The 26,497-nt window shown below is 36.2% G+C and overlaps 4 protein-coding genes and 1 pseudogene across 4 annotated transcripts; 3 read left to right on the top strand and 2 right to left on the bottom strand.

Annotated features, from left to right (window-relative positions):
- Positions 1-2,400: 2,400 nt before the first annotated feature.
- Positions 2,401-3,977, top strand: LOC149019962 (uncharacterized). The gene has a single exon (XM_089147958.1). It carries the CDS (start codon positions 2,732-2,734, stop codon positions 2,939-2,941), a length of 210 nt encoding a protein of 69 aa, XP_089004084.1. The 5' UTR covers positions 2,401-2,731; the 3' UTR covers positions 2,942-3,977.
- A 1,352-nt stretch (positions 3,978-5,329) lies between these two features.
- LOC149019961 (uncharacterized) lies at positions 5,330-6,055 on the bottom strand. Its single transcript, XM_089146855.1, has one exon. The coding sequence runs from the start codon at positions 5,732-5,734 to the stop codon at positions 5,522-5,524; it is 213 nt and encodes a 70-aa protein (XP_089002981.1). The 5' UTR covers positions 5,735-6,055; the 3' UTR covers positions 5,330-5,521.
- Positions 6,056-9,161: 3,106 nt separating this feature from the next.
- Positions 9,162-10,152, top strand: LOC149019960 (uncharacterized). The gene has a single exon (XM_089147957.1). It carries the CDS (start codon positions 9,752-9,754, stop codon positions 9,959-9,961), a length of 210 nt encoding a protein of 69 aa, XP_089004083.1. The 5' UTR covers positions 9,162-9,751; the 3' UTR covers positions 9,962-10,152.
- A 6,506-nt stretch (positions 10,153-16,658) lies between these two features.
- On the bottom strand, positions 16,659-24,296 carry LOC149019958 (agamous-like MADS-box protein MADS4). The gene is made up of 7 exons (XM_089147956.1): positions 23,961-24,296; positions 22,848-22,926; positions 17,961-18,028; positions 17,724-17,823; positions 17,510-17,551; positions 17,376-17,417; positions 16,659-17,206 (listed from the first exon to the last, which is right to left on the bottom strand). Exons 1-7 carry the CDS (start codon positions 24,143-24,145, stop codon positions 17,036-17,038), a joined length of 687 nt encoding a protein of 228 aa, XP_089004082.1. The 5' UTR covers positions 24,146-24,296; the 3' UTR covers positions 16,659-17,035.
- LOC149019959 (AP2/ERF and B3 domain-containing transcription factor At1g50680 pseudogene) lies at positions 19,804-20,898 on the top strand (annotated as a pseudogene).
- Positions 24,297-26,497: the final 2,201 nt, after the last annotated feature.

The raw sequence follows: 26,497 nt of genomic DNA, 5'->3' as shown, positions 1-26,497 counted from the left end.
CCTCTCGTTGTCTGTGTATTAAAGGGCTTTGGGTTCCATAATAATCTTGTTGACTCTTTTTCCACTTTAAGATTTTTTGGATGGCTAAAGCAGAATAAGAATCTCTAAAGCGAGAATATCAATCGTCCACCATCTCCATGAGACTAATCCACTTGTTCTTGTCCCTTATCTCCCATATGGAAATGCTAGTTTATTAATTGTGTAATTGTTCTATACATGTCCGTCGAAGCTCATCCATCCTTTACACAAATGCGTTCATGAGTGGGTTTTGGTTGGTAAACCGCTGTCATCACTCGCCAGTCAATGGAGTCTAGATGACACTTGTTAAGGGGGAAAAAAGATGTACTCTCCTAAACCTTCTACACCCTATAATAGTATAAAATTATTTAGGTCCTGTAGCGAATGGTCGAGATCAAGATCTACCGTCCATTAATTGCACAATACTGAAGTTGAGCTCACAACAGTGATGGGACTACTGTTGGTCTTATTTTTAATCATTTTATCAATATTGATAAATTAGTATCACACTCAAGGTCCGACATGTCGTCGTGTCGAACCCTGGCGACACGGCGACATGTCGCCAAAAGTCGGTCAACTTTTGGCAGGGGTTCGATGAAAAATCGAACCCTGTTTTGAAAGGCATTTCAGGTCATTTTGACCTGAAATTTGACGTGTAACCTAATATGAAGTCAATAAACACATTGGGAGTGTTATTTTGACTTAAAACATCACATAACCTAAAGTTTATAATTAGCACATGTCCGGCCATATGCGGGCAAAACTGGAAGTTTGGAAAATTCATTTAAACTAATGTAAATATGCAAAGAGAACACAAATACACAATTAGTAAAGAGATGTACTAAAGTTTATAATTCATTATACAATTATGTTGAGTATGACTCATGCTTCACATATTGTTGCCGACAGACAGGGGTCCCGGGGGGGGTGTGGGGGCAGCGCCCCCAGAGCTTTTAGAGGCCCTATGTCACTTTGGCAAAAAGCGAACGAAAAATCGGCAAAAAACAAACGAAAGGCTGTTATATATGGCGAATGTATCGACTTGTTGGCGACATATCGCCGACACAAGGCGATATGTCGCCGATATTTGGTATATATCGTGTCGCTGGGGGGAGTCGTGTCGCCCCCCAGCAACATGGCGACATATCGCCCTGTGTCGGCGATATGTCACCGACACAATGAACCATGATCACACTAAAGCGTCTAGAAAACATATTGGGGAACCCTGAAAGGAAAGTGATCTAGATTCGAAATTTTACCAGTACTTTAGTAACATGAACACTTTGCTAGAAGCATGGAAAGAAATTTCGGCGAAATTCGCCAGTTTTGCCCCCTGGCGAAACGAAACCAGGGGGGCGAAACGATATTTACCAAAAATCCATTTTTTTTTATTTTTTTTGTGTGATTTTTATACTATTTCTTGCATTTTTTAGGCGATTTCTCTTGCGATTCTATCACAATCTTACCAATTTTATCACAATGATTCAAGACTCAAAAGTTAATGTGCTAAATGTAATTGGGAGGAGAATCTACATAGAATAACTTATAAATAGAAAAACTTTTTATAGCAAAATCTTCAAGATTAATGAGCAATCTTACCAACTATATTCTAGTGATCTAGTCCTCAAAAGTCAACATGCCAAATGTGGTTAGAGAGGAGTATATACATGAAATAATTTATGGAAACAATTTAAATTATGAAGAGATTTTGTAATAGAATCGTCGGTTAATCATTCCAACTATGTCCGAATGATTTAGGCCTAGAAGGTAACACGTAAATGGGCTAGGCGGGGAGATTTAAATGGAAATATTTATTAAGAAATAATTTAAATTATCAAAGTCAACATACCAAATGTGATTAGGGAAGAGTGTATACATGAAATAATTTATGGAAATAATTTAAATTATTAATGAATCTTATAAAAGAATCTTTAGAGTGATTTGATAATCGTTCCAATTATGTCCTAATGATGTAGACTTCATAAGGTAACATATTAAATGTGAGTAGATAAGAGAATTTAAATGGAATAATTTTTAGGAAATAATTCAACTTTACTACATATTTGCATCAGATTAGGATAGATATCAAATTTACCAAAATTATTGAGTAAAAATACTCAAAAAAAAATAGGGGGCGAAAATTTCTATATGGGGGCTAAATATCGCCGAGATATTGGCGATATTTCACCAGTTCGCCCGGTTCGCTACCCAGCAAACCGGGCGAATTTACCGAAACTTCGTTTCATGACTAGAAGGCTCTGCTGCCAAGAAGGGATCTTCACTAAAGAGTATTTAAGGAAATAAAAAATTTACGTGTGCTGCTGTTGTTACACCAAAATTGTTGGCCTTACTTCTTAAGTTGTCTCAGATTCCTTTGCATCAGTCCATCCTTTTTTCCACACGAGCTTTGTCCTTAATCAAACTTCGCATCTAACCTTGCTTCATCAACACTTGAATTTTTTTCTCTTAATGCCTTTATTCCCTATAGGGAAGATGAAAATTTCATACTACCAGCGTTATATAAACACCCTCTGCCGTTGAGTCTCCATACCTCGACGGCCGTTTGGCACCCCAAGCATCCAAAGTCACTGTGGAGTATAAGCGAACAAAAGATCGTCGCTGTATCATCGTCTTCGCATAGATCAGTGTATCTGGAAGAAAGACAATTTCTGGAGATTTCTCGTGTGATCTATTTTTTTAAGTTACAGAGGAAATGGCGGATTGGGCACCGGTTTTGGTAGGGGTTCTGCTATTTGTGTTACTTTCACCTGGGCTTCTGTTTCAACTTCCTGGGCACAGCCGCCATGTTGAGCTTGGGGGCTTCAAGACCAACGGCAAAGCCGTCGTCGTCCACACTATCCTTTTCTTCGCTATCTTCACCATCCTCATCCTTGCGGTCCACGTTCACATCTACACGGGCTGATCCGATCCGATCCGATCCGGTAATACCTGTCTGTTTTGAAATGTAACCTGATCTTTTGTTTTTTATTTGTAATTGGTTGAAGACAGTTTGAAATAGGGTTAGGGTTCTTCAGTTCGTCCGTTGCAGCTCTCTGTACTCTGGTATTTTGGCCATTATTCTGTGTTTTAAGAAACGATTCTAAACCCTAATCCTAATCGCTTACTCCCCTTTTTCTCCCTCGTCCGATCAATGAACATTCATCACATAAGATGCCCTTGAGTAAAAAAAGAAAAGAAAAGAAATGGTGCTCTGTGAAAGTGGGTAACTGGGAACGCCATTGTCTCCTCTCCAACCCAACTACTGGGGAAAGAATCTTGAATTCACATTAGCGCCGGCTGATTATTAAGATAAGATTACAACAAGTCGCTTTTTCCTTTATTTATCTTGGGTTTCAAGTAAGTTCCAGATCGGGAATAGATGGAAATGTAGTGGGTATGAAAAGAGTGTAAGTGAGGAAAAACGAAGTAAAGGAGGAAACTTCCTGAAGGAAGTAAAATCAAACTGGTTAATGAAGGCAAATTTATGTGAATTGTGGGGAGTCAAGTATCCATTGTCAAACGAAACGGTTTTTCTTTCTTTTCTGTTTCCCTTAGATGATGAGAGTACATAACATTATCTTGGATTACAACCGGTCTTGAGTGTTCCTGTTTGTATTGCTAAGATGGCAAGCATTTCCAGAAAATTCATATAGATCTTAGCAGAGGGGTTACAAAATGTCAGATTAATCGATACAGTAAATTAGCTATTCCCAAGCCTAGCTGTTGGATAGGCCACAAAAATTATACATTCAGAGTGAGAGGGGCAGATTGCTTCCTTGTACCATCCTATATATTTTTGCCGTTGCAAATTACATCAAATCTTTCGATTTAACAAAGATAATGAAACCGTCATAGGGCATTCCTCGATTGGCAATGATCAACATTTCTTAATGAAGAAGTTGTGGGTTAAACTCTTATTGATGGTACAAGTAATATTCACATTTCCTATACATACAAAAAGTGGCTCTGTATGGAAAAAAGATTAAAAAAATAATAAGATGAATCTTCGAAAGGGGAAAGATAATATTCCCTAATGATAGAAAAGAACCCTGGCTCGTAATGTGGCCGCTGTACCAAGCAGAGGAAAACCTCAGGTGCCTTCTGATTCTGAACCCGTAAAATAAAAAATTTCATCTATTTGAGCATTTTCATGTGACTATTGAGTATATCAAATAAAATGTCAAACTTGTAATCTCTTCACCAAAAGGTGTCGATCATTATCGATTAAGCAACATTTTTATGATATATTAATCCAATATTAGTATAAAGGTGATGTGTCTATAGACAAATTTTTTGTCTTTACCAAATGCTATAAGAATGTTACATATTGGCTTCCCTGTTATTAAAGTAGATAGAGGAAAAACTCTCCTTGTCTTAGACTTGCAATTGTGAGAGCTGGTAGAGCTTATTCCCCAACTCAAGTGTAAGTTGAGACAATTCGAGACATTCTACATGTGGCTGTTATTGTGGGAATCAAAAAAGGCGGTAATGCACTCGGAGTTGTCTCCCTATGGTGCAATGTTTATTGGATCGGGAGAATTCTTTAGATTAGGGCTATTTTCTCTTGATTGAATTCATTAAATCTTTGTTTCTAATGTTTGATAACATCTCCGTGCTTTGGCCAAAAAAAAGATAACATCTCCGTGCAGTATGTCCCTAATATCCACAATATAGTTGCTGATAAACTAGCTAAACTGTCCAAGTCACAAGAACTTTTTACTGTTTGGTGGTTAATTCTACCTAAGATTTTATCCTCTTAAGTTTATATTTCTGGGGTTTTTTCCCCATATGATAGCTAGCATAAATGGGATTATCAGATGGGAAATAAGGTATAACACACCCTAGGCAATGACGCATCAAATCCAAAACGCTTGTGTGCAAGCATATATAAAAGTAACTTGGTTTGAATTTTGCAACTCATTTCGATGAAATATACATCAGATGGACTGAATACTGGCTGATAACCTGTTTTAGAATTTTCACTTCATTTGATTTCATTCTTGCTCTAGAATGAGAACAAAGGGGGAGAGACAGATAACAACAAAACACACGTTTTCTGCAATATTGCCTTGGCATCTAAGCCACTGCCCCTACTTCAAACCCCACCCCGGTTCAGCTAAGGATAACTCTCAAGCAGAATGACAACTTTACAAACTATTAAACCTGTGAAATTTTTTTAAGAAATTTCTTACTCCACTCATTCTTAAAAGATTACTTGACGCCTAAAATTTCTACATGAAGAGTTACCTTGTTAATTCCTATCCCTCTGGAAGTAATCAGATGAACTTGCCAATTCTTTAAACCACAAGAAACTTTTTTTTTTTCTTTTTTATTTTTATTTCCTGTATTTTTGAAGTTTGAACAACTAAGGGAGTCAATCAAAGATTACAGAACAATTGAACAAAAAAGAAAACCATCTCACAACAAGAGGATTTTCTTTACATAATGTAGTGAGGAGGGAGAAACCTAGGGAATTACAAGAAAAAAGATAAAGGGTTGTTGATCAACCGGAAAATATATGAACATGAAACGCAATGACTATGATAGTATATATACAGAAGTAGATGATGGCATGAACTAGAATTGAAATCCCACTGGTGTACATGTTTCCAAACTCCACCACCCTTGTCCTTGCTGGTAGCTGAAAGAGTAATCCCGGTGACAATATTATGAACAAACCCACCGCCACCACCGCTGGTCCCCAATCTGTAGTCATCTCTCGGCAGCAATCTGCAGCCTCTCTCTCAACTCAAGGGAAGAAGACACCAACAAGCAAGGCTTGTGCTGGGTTTTGTAATCTGCAGCCTCGATCTCTCAACTCAAGGGAAGAAGACGACAAGAAGCAAGGCTTGTGCTGGGTTTTGTAGGGAAGTGCGAGATGTTTTGATTTCCTTAATGGAGGAGGAGAAGAGGATACTAAACTTCGAGACTAAGAACTCAAATTTGAAGGGTGTAAGATGGGTTTAACCCTTTATGAGAATGAGGATTGAAAGCAATACCTTGTTCACCCTTCCCGCATTTAGTTTCCTCTTTATCTTTGCTTTTGGTACATATGAATTTGGAGCTTCAAGCTTTTCCATGCGTGCCTAGCTTGTTATTAATTGAAAAAGAAAGATGATGGAGAAACAGATCGAAAAGATTAAGAAAAGAAAAAGATGGCATGTGAAAAAGTGGACTAGCGAGGAACAGGTTGGTTTCCATTGCTTTCTTGTATGGTTTTCTTTCGTAGTGCAAAGATGAAAGTCACTGTAACCTTTTTTGGGTTAATTGAATGAAAATCTCACATTGCTTTACGGAGATGAATACGTTTGTTGATTGCTTAACAAATTTAGCAATGAAGCGTCAAAGTTGATTACTTGACCAGCTCTAATGGTCCTAAAGATTGAAAGAGTTATAGCTAAACAGCTGAGGTTTCTTTTTCACTAAATTTTTGGGCCGCTCATTCACTAGGGCTTCGTTATTGTATCTATATTTATATATTCATGTGACATGTTTTTTTATATATATATATATATATATATTTTTTTTTATCAAATTTAACTTCTACTTTTTTACATTTTTTTTATGAGGTTCATCCGGATCAGCTTGCGCGCACCACGATTACATTCTCAAATTAATGCCGCCAAATGGGTGCGAACCCAATACCTCCCCGTGGACGGTAGAGTCTTTAACCACTTTACTAACCCTCATTGCGGCATTATCGTGTACATTAATGTTAGATGTCAACATTGTTGATAGGTACACATACTTAATTAGATGCGGCATCCTCTTAAAATTTGAAATTACCATTCCATCTTTGACGTTTGTTATATATTTCTTTTTTCCCTTAAATAAAGGAAAAATAATTTAATTCTCTTTATATTTGGAATGAGAAAGAATCTGGACACTTTGACTTATTAATTATGTGATTTTTCAGCTATTTTGACCACAGTATATAGAGAATTATCATTTACATATTATGATATATATGCACCAATAATTGTTCCACCACATGATTGCCATGATAGTACTTGTTAGAAATTCCTTTGGTATTACCATTTTCTCATAACGTGATATTAAAGATGAATAGAAACATATTCAATGAGAGTCAGGTGTCTTTCAACTCAACTCAATCGTTTTTCATCATATGAAAATACTATATCCTTGTTTGGTTACGCGAATCCAAAGATTTCAAATCTCTGGATTCACAAATGAGAGATTTTTACCTGTTTGGTTGTGTGAATCCCTAGATTCATGAAATCTAGAGATTCACATTTTTATACTAAAAACGTGAATCTATAGATTTATGGGTATGAGGTGAAATCTCTGGATTTCACCCATACTATCAAAGCGTTAAAGATTTGAACCATAATTCAATAAATATTTTTTTAGGATAAATCTAGAAATTTCATTCAAAAAATTCAAACTAACCAAACAGTTAATTTTACGAACCATGACTCTAGAGATTTGAAGTCTATAGATTTGAAATCTCTAAATTTTTGAAATCTACAGACTCAAGTAACCAAACAGGCCCTTATAGGTAACAATGAACAATAAAAGAAAGATATAAAACATAGAAATACAATACATGTAAATGTTTGTATGTAAATATAATACATGGAAATGTTTGTATGGAAATGATTTAATAGAGAAATCTAATCAAGCCAAAGCTAAATTAAGATATTGATGAAATGGAAAGATGAGATGATATGGAATGAATTCAAATATAAAGAATGATGAATGGAAAGAATTTAAATGAGAAGAGTGATGAATGGAAAGAATTCAAATGAGAGAATGAAATGATATGGAAAGAATTCAAATGAGAGGATAAAATGATATGGAAAGAATTCAAATGAAAGGATAAAATGATATGGAAAGAATTCAAATGAGAGGATATCAAGAGAGGATAAAATGATATGGAAAAAATTCAAATGAGAGGATAAAATGATATGGAAAGAATTCAAATTAAAGTAAATTAGAGAAATGATGAAAAAATCAGATTGATTTTTTTTTTTTTTTCTCTTGTGCTTTTTAAATCAGATTGAATTTTTTTCTTTCTCTTGTGCTTTTTTATGATAATGATGCAAATTGACATCAATAATAAAATTAAGTTAGTATGCCTTTTCATTCGTGTAATGAGTTGAGGATTAGAGGGGCAACCTCATGCCATAGTCACTTACCAAATAAGAAATGTAATTTTTATTTAGGCCCTCAAAAAGAATGACATTTTTACAGAAAAATTATCGTTTTTACAACTAAAATACCCTTGTATTTTTGCGACCATAACGTATTAAGATTACGTTATGTAGGAGAACTTCAATCCGACAATTCTAATAAAAAATAAAAAATATTTATATTATAATTTTAATAATTTAACATTCTAAGTATTTTAGAATTTTTAATTTTCAAAATTTAAACTAACGGGTCCGTTGTTCTCCAAGTTCGTTTTTCTGGGAGGAAGTAAAAAGAAAAACCTTTGTGAACTTGAAAATTGAAAGAGTGTTGCTGAGTCTTTCCTTATGTGAGGGCTTAGATTGAAACGCACACGCAACTACTTTATTTTTTACATACGCGCATACGCCACTACTTTACCTTATTATTTGTCGGGCAACGGGGCAAGTCGGTGAATTATTATATTTTATTTACAGAATCATGAAGACTCCAAAATCCGGATATCAGGCCCACGCGTGGAGAGTCGTTAAATAAGTATTTCTTCTTTTTCTCGGTAAACTGGAGGCTTTAGGTATGATTTCTGGCTAAAATATAATTTTCATTTTCATCAGAAAAGGAAAAACGAAAGCATATATAATTTATTCTATCGAAAAAGCGAAAATATATATATATATATATATATAATTTAGGTAAAAAGCCCTACACAGCTATACTATGTGTTATGAAAATGGGCCCAGTAAAATATGAAATCAAACCCATGACATGTCCAACGGCCCAACTCATTTCTCAAGTAGTTGTAAATGTAATCATGGTTTACCTGGATCGAAATCGAATTGGCTGCGACGTGGGGCCATGTAGGTGGATCAGCATAGATAACGGCAGATTTAAAAGTGCTCTGTTTTTTTTTCTTTCTTTCTTTCTTTCTTTCTTTATAAAATAGTAGATCTACAACACCTGGGCGACCAGAGTCAAAACAACAGTCCAATGGACAAGACGAATCAGCGACACCTTGAAATAGCTGGCCGAGGGGTGGGGTTTGAACTTTGAAACAAGAAGAAGAAGAAGAAGAAGCCCAACCATAAACCATCCATCATCGATATTTCATCCACACAAGCTTAAAACCTCAAAAGCCAAAGCAAAACAGGGTAACGTCCATTGCTTTGGAACTAGAACAACCCAGAAAACGAGGGAATCGAGGAATAACATGCGTAAGATGGGGGAGAAACTCCAATCTCCAACCTACTAATAAGAGATCTCGAGAAGTCATCGATCATAGGAAGTGAAAGTGGGAGTAACAGAGAATATCTCCACCGTCCAACCACTGGGTGGAATCGATGCTTACTGTTTCGTAAGCTGTCCCGCACGTGTCTGTTATCTGCGGTGTTGATATCCACGCCGCTTGTTGTCTTCCGTTCGTCTCTTCTACTTCTTTTCTTTGCGTAATTTAGTCGAACCTATCATCTGCTGATCTGCACTTACTTAAATTACAATTTCAATTTTCAATTTTGGTGCTTGGGTCTCTTCTGTCTTGAGATTTGAGATACACTGGTCGAAGGGTTTTCGTAAGGTCTATCCAAGAAAAATGGCGGATTGGGGGCCGGTGCTGATAGCGGTGGTGCTGTTCGTGCTGTTGACGCCAGGGCTTCTGTTCCAGATACCGGGCAGGAACAGAGTGGTGGAGTTTGGAAACATGCAGACCAGTGGGATCTCCATCCTCGTTCACGCCATCATCTACTTTGGTCTCGTCACCATCTTCCTCATCGCCATCGGTGTTCACATTTACGCCGGCTGATTCTTCTTTTGATTTCTTTTCTTGTCTTATCCTTTCTTTTTCTGTTGTTCTAGCCTTCTAGGGTTTTAACTGATTCTGAGTGTGAGCGTACTGTGTATGTTTGAATGATTTGATGAATTCAATTGGGTTTGTTTAACCGATTGATATTTTAGTGCTTTCGGTCGATCAATTATTGTCCTGTTTCCTTTTCTTTCTTTTTTTCTGCTAAATGTTTTGCCATTACTACCATGGTTCTCCACTTGCGATCTGCAGACGATTATTTTACTTCTTCTAGATGCCTCAAAAGACAAAAATCTGACCTGCTTAGACTTTGACAGTTAGGCAGGAACTCCAACAGAGGACCATTTTGAAATGCTAAGATCCTTTTTCTAGTTCGCTAAGATCTGAATTTAAGCCGCAACCGATGGATTGAGGAATTAGTATCGGTTGAGTCTTGTAAAGATTTCTTAAGATTTAGATAGGTTGATGATATTGATTCCTAAATTCCTGCTTCAATTCAGAGGTTTTGAACAAATAGAATCCTTAATAACGCCGCTTGTTTATATCTCAGAGACTGGCTGTTGGTTTACCCAGCCATGTCTGCGTTGCCTGAAGAAAATTTTACTTCATGACAAAATCAAACAGGAAAACACCATTGTACCTTGAACCAGTAAACTCCTCCCTCTTCAAAACTCCACATGTATCTCACAGAAAGACCATTTGTTTTCAATTTGACAAAAGCGCGATTGAAGAAACCAGCAAATTAAACCAACAAGATATGAAATGAGAACAGAAAGTAACTGTTCTTCACTAGTTTGATACTATCAAAGATCTCAAGTTTAGTAGTACACTGTTATTCACAATGTAGAACACACGTCTAAAACCCTCAGTACAGGCTACCCAAAAGCATACAATGATGCTGGCTGGCTGCATTGGTGGCCGCAGACTGGCAAAGACTGGCTTTTGTATTGGTAGAAGCAGGGCAGCACGACCCACAAAATGTTGCTCATCTCCTTAGTCATTATGCAAACTCACTTCGGTACTGAATTACCTTCTGATGTATCTTCATCTAGCAGTGCTTCGCCCTCACCAAAAGTTCCATGCTATAACAACGAAAAGAGAACGGTTAATGTTGCCATACACCGGAAGCCAATCATAAACAAGAATATTCAGAGAGGACAGAAGATGGCTGAAGAATCTACATATGCCATCATATAATCATCTACCTCCTCTAGCATAAACTCTAACCACCACAACGTTGATAACACACAAGCAATAGAATGGGCATAGAGGCATAAAGAGACCTTAATTTTGAGATAGTTCATTACATTACAGTAGCTTCATATTTGGGCCTAATTTAGATCATTATAAATATTACCCATTCAAATCAATCAAGGATAATGAAATAGCATCTTCTGTTTGCAAGAAAGAAGAACGGAGGCAAATCAGAAAGGAAAAACAAATTACTCGGTCACATTCATAAGAACTTCTTGAAGAGTACATGAGAATTTAAATTATTCACTTGTATATGAACAAGATCTATTCAGAAAGATGTAAACATAAAAAAACATACTTGTATGATCCCACCACCAAATTCGTTCTACCTGAATAAACGAATACATGCAGTTTGCTAGGATCAAGCAACTATTTGCAAAATTATAGAACTGATCTTTTGTCAAAGTTGATTCGGTTAGCATGATATGCAACAATCATAGATATACAGATGCACCAGGCTGCCAGCATGTTGAACACTTTGTGGTATAGGAAGTATATAGCATGGGAATGGAATGTTAGATATAAGCAGAAGAAGCTAGAATGATAAAATATTGACCAAGTTGATCAGATGTCAATCTTAGAGTCAACTGAAAAAAAGAAGGTCGAGATTGAAAAAGAAAGGCAGGGAATTTCATTGTCGGAGCTATATCGAATGAACCAAGGTTTACACAAAGTGAACAGAACTTCCAAATACAAATAAATTGCCCCATGAAGGTCTGCTCTTCGCTAGGAATTGATTAAATTTTCAGGAATAATTGCGCAAGAATGAAGCTAAGATGAATAACAACCTATTTACTATCGTTAGGGCTGAACTAAAGTCGTCTTCCAATGCATCCCCTGGCTAGAAAGCAATAACAGCAGCAAAGTGATATAAAATTATTCCATCAACACAATTCTACACTAAGATCTTCAAATTATTCAAATTTGCATCTAAGATTAGATTGAAAAATCATGTGGGGACTGGACTGTTCATAGCAAAAGCAAACGAAATAAAGGAACAGGCACAACATATATAATAGAAATTTCAAGTTTTAAAAGAGGAAAAGAAAGAAGAAAAAAAATTGAATTTCAGAAAGGAACAATAATAAACCGACAAAAAAACAAAGATAAAGATAAAAATTGAAAAAAAAAATCCTTACCAGGGATCTCCTTCCGGGAGAAGGCAGACGGAGCAGTAGGGCAAAGAATCGAGCGACCCAACAGGGAGAGATTGGATACGATCCCAACAAAGTGGAAAAACATAAACAATCCGAGAACCCAAGGCATTAAAATAAATCCAATCACGAAGGTAACGGAACCACAAAGCATCAAGGAGAGCGAAATCCCAAGAAGAAGTGAAGCGAAGGCAGCTGGGGACACCCGCGAAATAGACTCTCGCCTTGACGGAGGGGACGAAGAAGGGGTCGATTGGGGAATCGAGAAAGGCGGAGAACGAAGGAAGCTGAATATAAGAGAGCAGAGCTCGTAGAAAACCCGTGATTCCTCATCTTGGCTTCTCCTCATATCTGTCGTTGAAACCGATAAAGAAACCCTAACCCTAAACAACCAACAACCAGACGAGGCGACTAATAGAAAAAGGAGAGAGAATAGGAAGAAGAAGAAGAAGAAGAATACACTGCCCGTCTTTCCGTCTCTCTTATTTGTTATGAAGATGATGTTGATGATGCAGCAGCTACAGTTAATGGTGGTTGGAAAAGAGAAGGCTCTGAGATCTGCAAGAAATAAATGTATAATTTACTGCGACTGAGTTTCCTGATAATCAATTCTTATTCGTTGCGGCGGAGGCAAGTTTTTCCGTTTTACACCATCAAAGGGAGGGAGGGAGGCGTGAAATGAAATAGAGAATGAAGTCGTCGTGTCAGTAGAACCTTCATTCATTCATTTACTGTTAATTATCTTTATCTTATATGAGAGGCTTAGAGTAATTCTACACAAAAAAGGGAACGTGGCGGCCTACCAAACGTAGTTTTTGCATTTTTGGATGGGCTGATGCCATACGCGTTTGAGAAATTTATCAGGTCCATTTCTTTGTCATGTTCTTTGTTCTATTTTATTAGATGTGTGCCATGTGTCTTAACATCACATTATATGGTTGAAACCTATTTAAAAGTTACATCAAAAAGTTGATTAATGTTACTGATAAATGAATTTTAACCATTCGATATAATATTGAAACACTTAACACACACAAATCTATAAGAAAATAAATAGTCCATTCCCTTGTCAGAAATTGACCTAATATTTTATCCAAGCGTTTTGCCCATTTTTTCAAGCATCCTCCAGTCGAATAAGTTATGGGTGAGTTTTTTCTTCACATAAAAAGAAATCATGACGGATTCAAGAAACCATAGACCCATTATTGGGAAGTTGGTAACCCTTGCGTAAATCCAATACTCTCTTCTCCTATCCTATATAAAATTATGGTGTGGAGCCCAAAAAAATAAAAAATAAATAGAGTTGATATAAAGGGATGACAATTGAGTGTGAGAAAAAATTAAAAAAATGTCGGGATTGTTTTCGCGTGCGAAAAGACTGATTTGACCGAAGGAAAATCTCACATTTATTATATTACAAACAAAATCTTTTTGTAGAAAATAAAAGTCGCATATAACAAATGCGTGAGTGACGTCAATATATACTTTTTATTGTGTAAACACTACGCAACTTGAAAATAGGTTGGGCTGGTTTGGGCTCAACATGAGGCTTCCACCTCTTAGGCCTAGCCCATCTTATTTTTGACCGAGGAACCCACAAATTTGTGCAAAGACACAGTTGCGTCAGTGACTCAGTGGTAGACCAAATTGTGTCATTAGGTTTCAGATTTTATAAATTCACCGCTTGACTTGGGCTCCAAGAAAATTCCAACTCCTAATCTCATAATATAAGGAATTAATCTTTTGTTAATTAAATCAACTTTTTAAAAAATCTATTCATATTTTTGTGTAATAAAATAAAAATTACAGAATAAACGGCAAGGAAGATTAATGCCATAACAGACTGATAAATGAAACAAAAAAAAAAAACAAGAAGAAGAAGACGAAGATATAATATGACAAGAAATATTAATGACATGACAAATGGATCAACATGCCCATTTTTTTTTAATTTTTTTATAAATACGATATAATGTATTCAGGACACCAAAAAGATAAAATATTTTCTAAACAAATTAAGCTACTACGTATCCTATTTATGACTAAAACCCCTATTTAGTGAGATTTAATATTAATAGATTACATAAAACGTCAAAAGCCAAATTAGAAAAGAGGAAAACGCGACTATAAAAACAAATGCATGCATGGAGGATAAAAATGAGAAGAGAAGCAAAAAAAAAAGTTTAGAGCCTGTTTGGTTACTTGAATCCACATATTTGAAATCGTTGCATTCATGAATCTAGCTTTTACACCTGTTTGGTTACTTCAAATCATAGGGTTCATGAATCCAAGGATTTCATTTTTCGGCCTAAAATGAGAATCTTTGGATTCGTGGGGGTTGGGTGGAATCGATGGATTCTAACAATTTCACCCTAAGTATAAAAAAGGTTGAAATCTCTGGATGCTTACTCACGGATTTGAGCATTCTCATTTCGCACTCTTCACGGACTTCGAAATTCGAACGAGAGGCTTCCTATTTATATTCAAACTTCAAACTCTAATGTTTCCAACATCGTCTTAATTCTAGGGCAAATCAAAGGTAGTTTCTTCTCTTCTTCCTCATCATCAACTTCTTCTTCGTCTCCGTCTTCTTCTTCAACATCTTCATCTTCTTCACCTAGGGTTTCCGACTCTGTAGTGATTTTTTATTATTTATAGATTACTCATCAGCTGTTAACCAATCATGTCACATAATCAGCTGCAGAGGTAAAAGAAAGGCAGAATCAAAGTTTCAAAGACACTAAATCCCTTCTTAGTTCAAGTATTTAATTTCTTACCTTATCATTCTCATCTTCTTCATTTTTTCCTTCTCTATTTGCTTATAAATTTATACATTTCTATCTTTCTCAAGAATCCTTAGGTCAAACCTAAGTTTCTGGGCTACTTTATTTGATAAAATAAATTCTCTTCCAGATTCACCATTGGAGTATTAGAGTTGATCTTCTATTTTGCAGAGAAATCAACGAAGATTTGGGTATGTATCGCTACTTGTTCTCTCGCATGTCTTCTACCTGTTCTCTATATTTCCTCATTCTCGATGCATGGTACATGACTTCTCTTTCTTAATTTCCTTTGGGTTTCAATTGGACAATCGTCAATCTATACTTAGATTTGTTTGTTTTGAATTTGAAAAGCGTTATATGTTGATCTCCTTATAATTTCTTTTTCCATGCTTCATTTCTTATCTTGTTTTGAGTCTAATTTAATTGGAAATCCTTTTGTGTTCCTTCGATTCACTTTTGTTAACCTTGGACTTTGAATGCTTACAGTTATCATCTTGTTACATTGTACAATTCTTACTAGCTTTTGTATTTTGTAATGTCGAGTGGACTTTGAGATCGTGTATTGTTGCTTGTTAAGCTATTATTAAAGCATTACATACAAAGGACCTCAGTTTGCTGATAGAGTGAACATGGGGTTTAGTGTTTGTATTTAAACACCTAACTGGAGCATTAACAAGTAATTGTTAATGAGATATAGTGTTAGTGTTAGGAAATGAGATTATGTTAATAATTTAACATCGCTCAGTTTAGTGAAACTTGTGTCAACCAGATTCTAAGTAGCCAAATAGTTAATTTTTTAACCATGAATCCATAAGTTTCAAATCCTTGGAATCATGTAACCAAATAGACCCTTAGAGTTTAATAGAAAATTAACAAAATTAATATACAAAGAGAATCAAGAGATAATGAAGATGGTGAAGAGCAATTCCCAATCCTCTGTTATTCTCTCGAAAGTGATGATGGTTGTCTCCCTTGTGGTTCCTTCGATGGCCATCGGGGAACCAACAACGCTGGTGGTTGGAGTCCAATCAAAGACATTAATGAAACTGATGTCCAAAAGATGGCTAAGTTCGTTGTGGATGAAAACAAGAAAGAATCCAAAACACACATACTTGGTGTATGAACGTGTTGTTAGAGGAGAACACCAATCAGTTGTCACCGGTACGAAATGTCACCTCATCATCGTTGCAAAAAACGATAACGCCTCCCACAATTATGTAGTTGTAGTGTACGAGGGTATATAGAGAGATATCAAGGAGCTCACTGTCTTATGCCACTTATCCATTATTTGTGAGAAAGATACCTTCTTGTTCTATCTCTTCCATGGCTCACAATCGATTTGTTTATCATAATGTATATAATGTGTCAATGGTAGACCTAAATCGAAATTGTGCAGACATAGAGTGCAAAATCATTCGTTAATTAAATCAATTTTTAAAAAAGTCTCTTACATATTTAATTTTATCAAATTTAATAGTAAGATTTCTAAGATCGTTCAGCCAACTAAGCAATTTACACGGCTGTTTAGCCATCACCCTCCCCTAATAAGATATTAAAAAATACTTGAAGAATCAACTCCACCGAAATCAAACAAAAGACACAATATATTAGATTTCATGTGTTAGTTTGCCATATATACGACACCAGGCAACACTAAGAGCCGATATGGCCGGGTGCGGTTGCAAACTTTCATCACACGAATTTTCTTTTCGGGTACAAACTTAGATGGTAATTAGGATTTAGGAAAACCTCCCAACTCTGTCTCTAATAATACATAAAATATCCAAAGCAATACGAATATACGATGATGATGATTTCTGGAGTCTGGAAATCCGAGCTATGAGATTTGAAATGGATCCGCCTTTTTTCTCTTTTTCTCTTTTTCAAAACACAGAGGTTATCGTATCATACCCGATTTGTAATGTGGGCTCGCACTCCAAGGGATGGAAGAAATCATCTCCTCCATGAGTTTGAAGTGATGGTTTCGCGTAACCCGCACCATGAAGGCTGGGATCCCAGCAGTGGCGTGCATTGTCTTGCATTCCTTCCTCCAGCTGAAACCAGATCAACTCAGAAACTTATTTTACTGCTTCGTCTACAATCAATTAATCACTCTATTAAGGAGAAACTAGCTATATACTAGATACTAGATAATGCTAAAAATGAAATATATCTGAGGAGCAGGAGCTGCAGCTAGCTAGCTGTGTACGTACACATACATACCCTTCTTGTCAATGTCCTGTTAGCTTCAGTAAGCATTTGTTCCTGCAACACAGAATTGAAGTGGATAATTAAGTAAGACAAGAAAACAAGATCAATGGACTATATATATCCCAGCTTAAGCTTTGCCGTAATACCTTTTTCTGAAGATCAGAGAGTTGGTCAAGCATGTATTGAGTCTGTAGAATCAGAAAAACCAAAGATTTTTGAGACTTGTTAGATCATGGCATGGATTTTTTGGTTTTGGAATTCCGTCAATTTTTAATGAGATCGATCGATCGATCGAATATATGGGTTTCTGATCGAACGAACACAGACAAGAAAGTATGTACGTAGTGACGACATGCATACCCGGGTTGATCTAATAACCTTCAACGACATATTCAGCTGCCTTTCAAGTGATTCAAGCTCCTTGCTCGTAAGTGGGCCCAGATCTTCTCCCAGGAGATTCCTAGGCGCGCGATATAGAATTAAAAGAGTTTTAACAGTAATCATCAAGAAAAACTTTGGATAACTTGAATATCTTTGAAGAATCTCTGACAAGGTAATTTATTTAGATTAGTGATGAAAAGGGGGAAAATTAAGAACCTTTGGGATCGTTGGAGGGCCTCCACTCTTGCTTTAAGTCTCAAGTACTCCTGATAGCTTTGTTGTTCCTTGACCAACGCATCGGAAATTAACGCAGTAATAATATGATTTGCACTAAATTAATCATGCATTGAAAACTTAATTTATACATCTTACACAAACACATTCATCCTATATATGATGCATGGGTGCACGCATACACAGACAATAGATCATAATTAGCTCAACATACAGTCGCATAATAATACTAAAGAGACATGGATTTATTATATCAATTTCTAAGTAATTTGGTTTTGTGGTGATTCTGATAAACGCGTTAGCTTTATAATTAATGATCCTATTGATTTATTGACTAGTAGTATATACAATAGTTATTCTACAAGTTTTAATTAATTATCATGCCAATCCATCGACATGTGTAACTAATTAATAAACATACCAATATGTAAGCCCTATCCTAGCTAATTTGGTACGTTCTTGATGGCCAAAATTAAAGAATTTTTGGTATGTTTTTAGTTTCAATTTCATGAGTGATTTTAATTTCAGAAATAATTGAGAAACTGCTTTGAAATTTTCATCTTTTGAAGCTTTTATATATATATATATATGGTTTAGTATGATGATCAATGCAGCAGTAATTTTCTTGTAAAAAAACATAAAACAACACATTCTGCTTCTCTTAAAGGTTTCACCAATAATCCCATCACTAACATCACTGCCATTCTAACCCAAAAAAAAAACGTCACTGCCATGGCCATTGGCCACCTCTTGGATATCTGCCATTGTCGCCTTCTCACCACCTTTCAGAAAATTTACACAGAGACAGACTTTTTTACTATCTTTTTTTAATATCCAATATTTCACTAACACCAATCTGGAAAGTTGACTTTATATCTCACAAGTCAGAATACCAAAAACGAAAAGTTGACTTTTTATTTTTTTGAATATTTCATGATGCCAATCAAGAATTGCAAAAGTTTACATAGGCATATCCGGTCCTAAAACCCTGGGTATTTGTTCTCCGAAATTTCCTCATTAAATAGAGTTATCAATCAGCTATTAATAATCATATTTGGTCGAAACATTACCTAAACATTTATATTAATTGTCTCTCTAGCATGCAAATTACAACATGGAAAACAACTAAACAAGAATCGAATAATGGTGCTCATCTAACAATTCCTAAAATAGCATAAATACAGGCAAATATCAGACCGAAAAAACCAGAGAAATATATAAACAAAACAATTAAAAATAAAATACCCAGCGAAAAGCTCTGAATCAATCGTGTAATTTGCATGCAAGAGAGGTGTATACGGTTTCAGGTAACAAATAATCTAAGATGGCGGCCTTGCATGCACAATCGTGACAAGGGTTTCTCTTCTGGAAAACTAAACTAACCTTTCGACCTATTTTGAGACAGAGACACAGGGCAAATGTCTTGACGAAAGTTGTCAAAGCTCCACCTAATCTTTGTCTCGCTTTCCTAAACGTCCTCATTTCGAATATAAAACTTCCATGTTTTATGCTGTATCAATATCTCACTTTCTTTTTCTGGATCATTTCCAGATTCACTCCGGCAGATTTGATGCCCTGTTCTTCGCTCCATTCCCTATCCCTGCAGATTCTCCAAAAATAATTCTTATTTGGGCCATGCGCTATGCTCTCCTTCTACTGGTTGACATAATGATATGTTGAACACAAGCTCCTTTATCATACTTGACATTGTTATTTCAATTCTGTCTCTCAAGTTCTCGAATGTTGTCCACTACGTAATTACCAGAGGATGTTAACCCCTCCTTTCTCCTTGCCCGGCTTCTTCAATATTTGTTACAGAAATCCCATGGAAGGGCATATGATAAGAATGATTTCTGCCTGCGCAGAAGGATCTGAGTCGAATAGTAGCAGCAACAACCAGCCATCTCTGCCAAATAATAAGCGTATGAGGAACGAAGGTGCGAATTCTTCAATGAGATTCAAAGGTGTGGTCTTGCAGCAAAACGGGCATTGGGGTGCACAAATATACGCCAACCAACAGCGGATCTGGCTTGGGACATTCAAGTCAGAGAAAGAAGCAGCAATGGCATATGATAGTGCTGCGATCAAACTCCGAAGTGGAGATTCACACCGAAACTTTCCCTGGACCAATCTCACCGTTCAAGAACCAAAATTTCAACTTCTTCACTCTACAGATTCGATCTTGAATATGATAAAGGACGGATCTTACCAGTCCAAATTTACAGAGTACTTAAGAACTCGGTCTTCTGAAATGGGAAATCAACCTGGCCTCGACATGGTCAGGGGAGGACCTGTACAAGGAGGGATCATGTGTCACCAACTCTTTCAGAAGGAATTGACACCCAGCGATGTGGGAAAGCTAAACAGGCTCGTTATTCCGAAGAAACACGCCGTCAAATACTTCCCGTCGGTCTCTGAAGTAAGCTCTGAGAATGATGAGGAAGGAAGTGCAGTTGAAGATGTACAGCTAGTGTTTTTTGACAGGTGGATGAGGTCATGGAAGTTCAGATACTGCTATTGGAAGAGTAGCCAGAGCTTCGTGTTTACGAGGGGTTGGAATCGTTTTGTCAAGGAGAAAGAATTGAAACCAAAGGACGTCATCACCTTCTACAGGTGTGAACGTAGTAGGGATGACTCCAGAGGGGAGAAAACCTTTTGTCTGATTGATGCAAGTCACAATCAGGGCAACAACAATGAGGGTTCGGTTGATGGATTTGATGGGCACGTCAATATGGAGAGGAGGCTAAGACTCTGTTTAGGGCACAATTTCGAATGCAGTACTGATCAGGAAAACAGATGGGAACCAAAAGTTGCGACTGAAGTGCCACAATCACCACCACCACCGCCGCCGCCGCCGCCTCCTTCTCCACAGAGATCTGATGGTAAGGGTCTTAGACTATTTGGTGTACAAATTCGTTGAGGAGATGGGTATTTTCAGGAATGTTGTCAATAATGAACAAGTTTTGGGGTTTTAGATTTTAGAGCGAACTAACAGCTTAATTAGTTGTGAGAATGATCTTGTGAGCTATTGAGTCATTGTATACAGAGTATCTTCCTTATCTGCGTTATCTTCGTTTGAGATGTGAGGTACTGAGAGAATGTTATAAAACCTGCAGTTAGTAATGCTGTTTGTATAAAGAGTGTCTTCCATGAACGTCATGCATTAAACTAAAATACTGTTTTCATAAAGTGTGTTTTCCCTCCCACAAATCCTAGAGTTTAACCTACAAAGAAATACAAAGCTCTCTTCTCTAAAAGTATTTTCCCCCCCCCTTCTGGTACACTCTAGTCTATAAATATTGTTTGTATAACTTGTTTGGCTCTCCAGTGTCCATCTTTGTTGACTGGTTTTTCTTTTTGGTTTGTTTTGCTTTAGGCTTTGTCGGCTATAGTTTTGACTTATTTAGGGCTTTCTTGGTTTTGATAAGACTTGCTCTCGGCCTTTTGTATTCCTCCACCCATATGAATTTTTTGCTCATCTGAAAAAAAAAGAAAAGAAAAAGCCAGATTCAAAGCCATTGCCATCAGAGTTCTACACTAACATTGATGAAGTATAGGAATCCCAAGAAATAGGCTCATTGTGGTTACTTGAGGTCTTTATAATTCTTTGTTAGTTTCTTCCTGACCTTCTTAGCTTGGTTGCCCCCTGTATCCTTACTCCCTTGTGCTTTCTTTTTTCTATCGGGACATTTATATTATATTCATATATTCATCCAAAGAAAAGAAAAGCTATCCCACAAGATGTGGCACATCCAACATCCAACCCTTGTTATAGTTGCTAATCAGCAGATACTATCAACTAGACATCGTCATTTATAACAACACAGCGCATCTTGCCTAATCAGCTCGTATTAATGTTTAACTTGTACATCCCTTGAAAACGTAGAAATTTTCTTATTTAATAAGACCACAGTAAGTACATTAGTAAAGGCCAGCAAACAAGTGGGCATAACAAGACGGTTAAGAAGAATAATACTGGGGATTTTGGGGGTAGGGGGTACTTGGGGGTAGAGGACCAAATTATATTATCTGTCATAGTGACAATTAGTAGGACTGCAACAAATTCTTCTGCATCACAAAGAGAAAACTGTATATACAAAAACTAAAAGAATCCCCTGGTATTAAGCAAAAAACTTAGGAGCTCTATTAGAAAAGCACCTTAGGAAGAGCCATTGTCGTATGTTTTTGCCCCTGATCGTGGGTTTTGCTTCGACAGTTCTCTCATCATAGTTGAGTTTATTTCCATTCCTGCAATATTTCTTTCTTCCCAAAGGTTTTTTGCGCCTTGCTCTGGGTTGCTGGTGTTCATCATCATGCTTAACATTACTTGAACCAGTAAAATGCTTTGCAAAGTCAAGAGTCAGAACTTGAACCAGCAAGGTTGTTTTTCGTCTTCTTTCATTTTTCTCCCAAAGGAATGCAAGATGCACACAGATTCATTTTCCTATTTCTAGTGGCCATGGGAAAATTCAAATCATCACTAATTTTAAGACTTTTAAGTGACTTCATATACCAGTTGAGCATGTCCACTTAATAGTTCAAGCTTTTTCGTTAGACACTTAAAAATAATTTATGTTGTCTTTTCTTTTTCATTATAATTGACTTGGAAGTATTATTGTATGCAGTCATAGAGAAGTATCATATATTAAAATAGTTATTTTCTACTATTGACCTCTGATATTCTCATTATACGTGAACACTGCTAGATGTCTAGGTTCACATATAGAGGGCATGCCCAATCAAAGATTTGCCAAAAATGAACACAGCAATGTGTGAATGCATAAAACTAAAGAAAAGCTGCGTATGAGTGGAAGTATAATTGAAAGTAAAGAAAAATTCTTTAGAGATGATATACATAATGTGAAATACCTGTATTTCCCTTGTGGAGACATTTATCTCCGAAACTCCATAGCTGCACTTCTGATGCCTCTCAAGTGTTTTGAACATGCTGTAAAAATATAATAATAAAAAATAAAATAAAATAATAATAATAATAATAATCATTAAAAAAGAAAAAGAAAAAAAAACATGCTATAAAAATAAAGGGTTAAAATATAAAACAAGATGGATAGAGGAACGTAAGCATAAATGTCATTAAGTAACTTGATATTCGTCTAAACACCTCGATCACAAGGTTCTCTCAAGAGCTCACTTTCCATCGTTAGCTCCTCATGTTCAAATCTCTTACTTCTTTCGAAAAAAGTCTTCCAATGGAAACCAGGAGATCAAAAACAAGTACCCTTTATGGTTTACCCAAAGGGATGCAGTCTTGTTAAAAACTTTGCCAAGTTTATAAAGGTCCGCAACATCCCCATTTTTTTTCCCAGCTTATTTTCCAGTCCACCGATGGTGATCAGAGACTTTTTAATTAATTATATATATGAACAAGATTATCTTACTCGCTTAGGTGTCTAGATATCTGTAAGCTTGTTTTATGAACAAGATTATGGATCTTAAATCTTATTACAACATTAAAAGAATCTTCTCAAGAAGATCTAGTGGGAGAAAAGCCAAATATATCAAAATCGAAGCAGGCATGGACAGATTTAATACCTTTCAACACAAGAACAAGGAGAAGAGGAAAAGTTTTGGGTAGCAATCAACTTTAGACTTTTTGGAAAAACATAAAACCCGAAACTAGAAGACTATGTGCAGGTATAAAATTATAGATCTGGTTTTGTATACTTTGTATACTATACTAGTTTCAATTACAGATCTACAACGGCACAATAGTAGATCACTCTATATAACTGCTGACAGCCTCGAAAAAACAAGACAGAAAGCTTTACAGAGAAATCATGAGAAGGAAAAAGGAAACAGGGAGAAGGGGTTTTTGTTAGCACAAGGAACAGTACTTAAAACAATAGAAGAATTAAAAAGAGAAGTGCAGATAATAAGAATCGGAAACTAACTAAAAACATAGAAAACAAAGAGCATATTTAGATTAGGGTTGGTGATTGTTTTTCTTTTTAATTTTTATACCTGGAACTGCTGCAGAACTCGTACAGTTTTCCTCTGTTGGAGAAGATGATCAAAGCAACCTCGGCATCGCAAAGGACAGAAAGTTCGTAAGCTTTCTTCAAAAGGCCATTCCTTCGTTTGGCGAAGGTAACTTGGCGATTGATCTTGTTCTCGATCCTCTTCAACTCAACCCTTCCTCTTCCCATCTCAGGAGATGATGAATCTCTTTCTCAGTCACTCACAAGTCACAAGAGTCACAACTACACCAAAATAAGAAAGCCAAATTGCGGAGAAAGAGAAGAAGTGTGAGGTTTAATTTTCCAGACTGGGTTTGGTATTTCTGGAAAGAAGTTGGGAGAGATGGGAGACGTACGTAAAGATCAGAAGAGCTTAAAACGGTTCTCTTCATTTAATGCAGTGGGGTCCCAAGCTTGCTTACGTGTCCCCTCATCAAGTCATGGAAGTCCCCCCGACCCAGGCCCAGGTCCAGGTCCAGGTCCAGGTCCGGCCCTAGGGTAATCATGTGGTGTGACTCAACAATCAACATAGCAGCTTCCAGCCCCAGGTTCGTATTACGAAATTGCCCCTATCACTCCTAATGCCTACCGACACGTGAGAGGACAGAATTGGAATGAGAAGCTGTGAGCACTTTTCACTTTTTCAGTAGTAGAAGAGGTACCGGTTTATTTTGTTCAAAAGTTTGGTTCGGCCGGTTTCGCATTAGTATTGTACTGGGTTGATACCAGTGTGACACAGGAACAGACTGGTGTGAAAACTCGGATCACACGCCAAGATGCGGATTAAAGACAAATAGTATGCATTTGATAACGTTTATATTCTGAACAGACTAGTTCTTATGTAAAATTATTTTTTAGTGTTTACGTGCTAAAAGACTGTTCTTTGCTTGAAAATGGGGTGTTTGATAATTCCATTTTGAAAATAATTTCATAATACTATTGAAATAAGTGGGTGTTTGATAAATTTGTTTTAAGGTTTCAATTGGAACCAATTTTCTCACTTTTGTTTATGTTCTTTGGTAAAAACATATTTTTTATGTTCTGTAAAATCCGTTCTTTCGATTACTTTTCTAACCGGTCCATCTTAAAGAATAGAAGAACGAATCGTTTTAACAAACGCCTCTAACCCAAATGAGATCTAAAAGTAAAAGAACACCAAAAATGTTTTTGCCAAATATACTCTAAAATAGCGATAAGAATAAGGCAATCGATATTATTTCCATGCCAAACCCTCTGTTTTTTCTGGTGAGATCATGTAAAACCAATTTAAAACTAGGCTCAGGTTCCAGGCTTCCAGCAAGGGCAACTTAAAAGCATTCTAGATAAAGTATATTTTTTTTTCTTTTTATTTTTCTGGGGATACTCAAATTTGGGTGAAGTTTTACTTTGACAGTCGCATCTCTTCAAGTACAACCACGGCTGGTCCTCAAATTAATTGACTGGCCCTCAACTACATCTTGGTAGAAAGAAAAAGTACATAATACTCTTCTTGTTATTTTCGTCTTGACTTCTGTTCTGAGTTTCTTGACCAGCCCACATCGTTTTTGAAAATTAATTGTGCATTATAATTTTTTCTTTTGCATAAATACAAATAGCGTTTCAAAAATTCTCGCACACTATACTTGTTGAAAATTATTATGTGATTGATGGGGCACAACTTTTATGTAAGGCATTAATTTGATGTGACAATATTCTTATTTATGAGTTAAAAGTTAAAAGTTAAAACCACTCCATACAATTTCGTTGCTTCGCAAAAAGAAGAACATAGAACATAGACTTGACTCGACTAAATGGCTTATTAGGAAACATTTTGTGCTTTCTTCCTAAAAGTAGATGACAAAAGGTGATCATGAATGGTCTAGTTTTTGGCGAATAACAATCCAAAGATCTATCATATCATCATATGTAACAATCTAAATTCTCCTTAATATAAATTCCTAATTCTTAAAAAAAAAGAAAAAAAAATTCAAATCAAGCCAGGAGAGCTATTGCCTCGCAATACTAGGACTTGTGTTTGAAAATTATTGTGTGATTGATGGGGCACTTTTTTTTTTTTTTTTCTTTCGGTGAAGGACTCACTCTAATGCATTAGATTGGTTTAACTAAATATTCCTTGCCCCTCTTTTCTTCCATGGACAAAATAAAACTGACATTAAATTGTAAAGAGTGATGTAAGGCATCAATTTGATGCGAGAAATATTCTTATTGATGAATTGAAACCACTCCATACAGATTCATTGCTCCGCAAAGCAGAACATAAAAAACATAGATGGCTGGCTTATTAGGAAACATTACGTGCTTTCTTTCTAAAAGTAGATGACAAAGGTGATCACGATCAGTCTAGTTTTGGGTGAATAACAATCTGAAGATCTATTAGAAAATGTACTAGTCCCCATTTCTCTAATATAGAGTTACTAATTCGAAAGAAAGAAAGAAAAAATCAAATCAAGTGAGGAGAGGTGAGGTGGTCTTGATAATCAATAATCCTGCAATTAATCCATCATGTCATGTTCTTTCCTAAAGCGTTCATGAACATAAGAG

The sequence above is a fragment of the Hakea prostrata genome, chromosome 3 (assembly GCF_041222555.1).
Source record: "Hakea prostrata isolate BN-2017 chromosome 3, UWA_Hpros_2, whole genome shotgun sequence".
Classification (NCBI taxonomy): Eukaryota; Viridiplantae; Streptophyta; class Magnoliopsida; order Proteales; family Proteaceae; genus Hakea; species Hakea prostrata.
This window is presented reverse-complemented; position numbering and strand designations above follow the sequence as displayed.

Bases quoted from the DNA above. Each gene is read 5' to 3' on its own strand.
- LOC149019962 (XM_089147958.1), top strand. From the start codon at position 2,732: ATGGCGGATTGGGCACCGGTTTTGGTAGGGGTTCTGCTATTTGTGTTA.
- LOC149019961 (XM_089146855.1), bottom strand. From the start codon at position 5,734: ATGACTACAGATTGGGGACCAGCGGTGGTGGCGGTGGGTTTGTTCATA.
- LOC149019960 (XM_089147957.1), top strand. From the start codon at position 9,752: ATGGCGGATTGGGGGCCGGTGCTGATAGCGGTGGTGCTGTTCGTGCTG.
- LOC149019958 (XM_089147956.1), bottom strand. From the start codon at position 24,145: ATGGGAAGAGGAAGGGTTGAGTTGAAGAGGATCGAGAACAAGATCAAT. The intron at 17,824-17,960 runs GTTCTTAATTTT...TCGCGCGCCTAG, and splicing joins GCCCTCCAACGATCCCAAAG to GAATCTCCTGGGAGAAGATC. The intron at 17,418-17,509 runs GTATTACGGCAA...TCTGTGTTGCAG, and splicing joins TCTCTGATCTTCAGAAAAAG to GAACAAATGCTTACTGAAGC.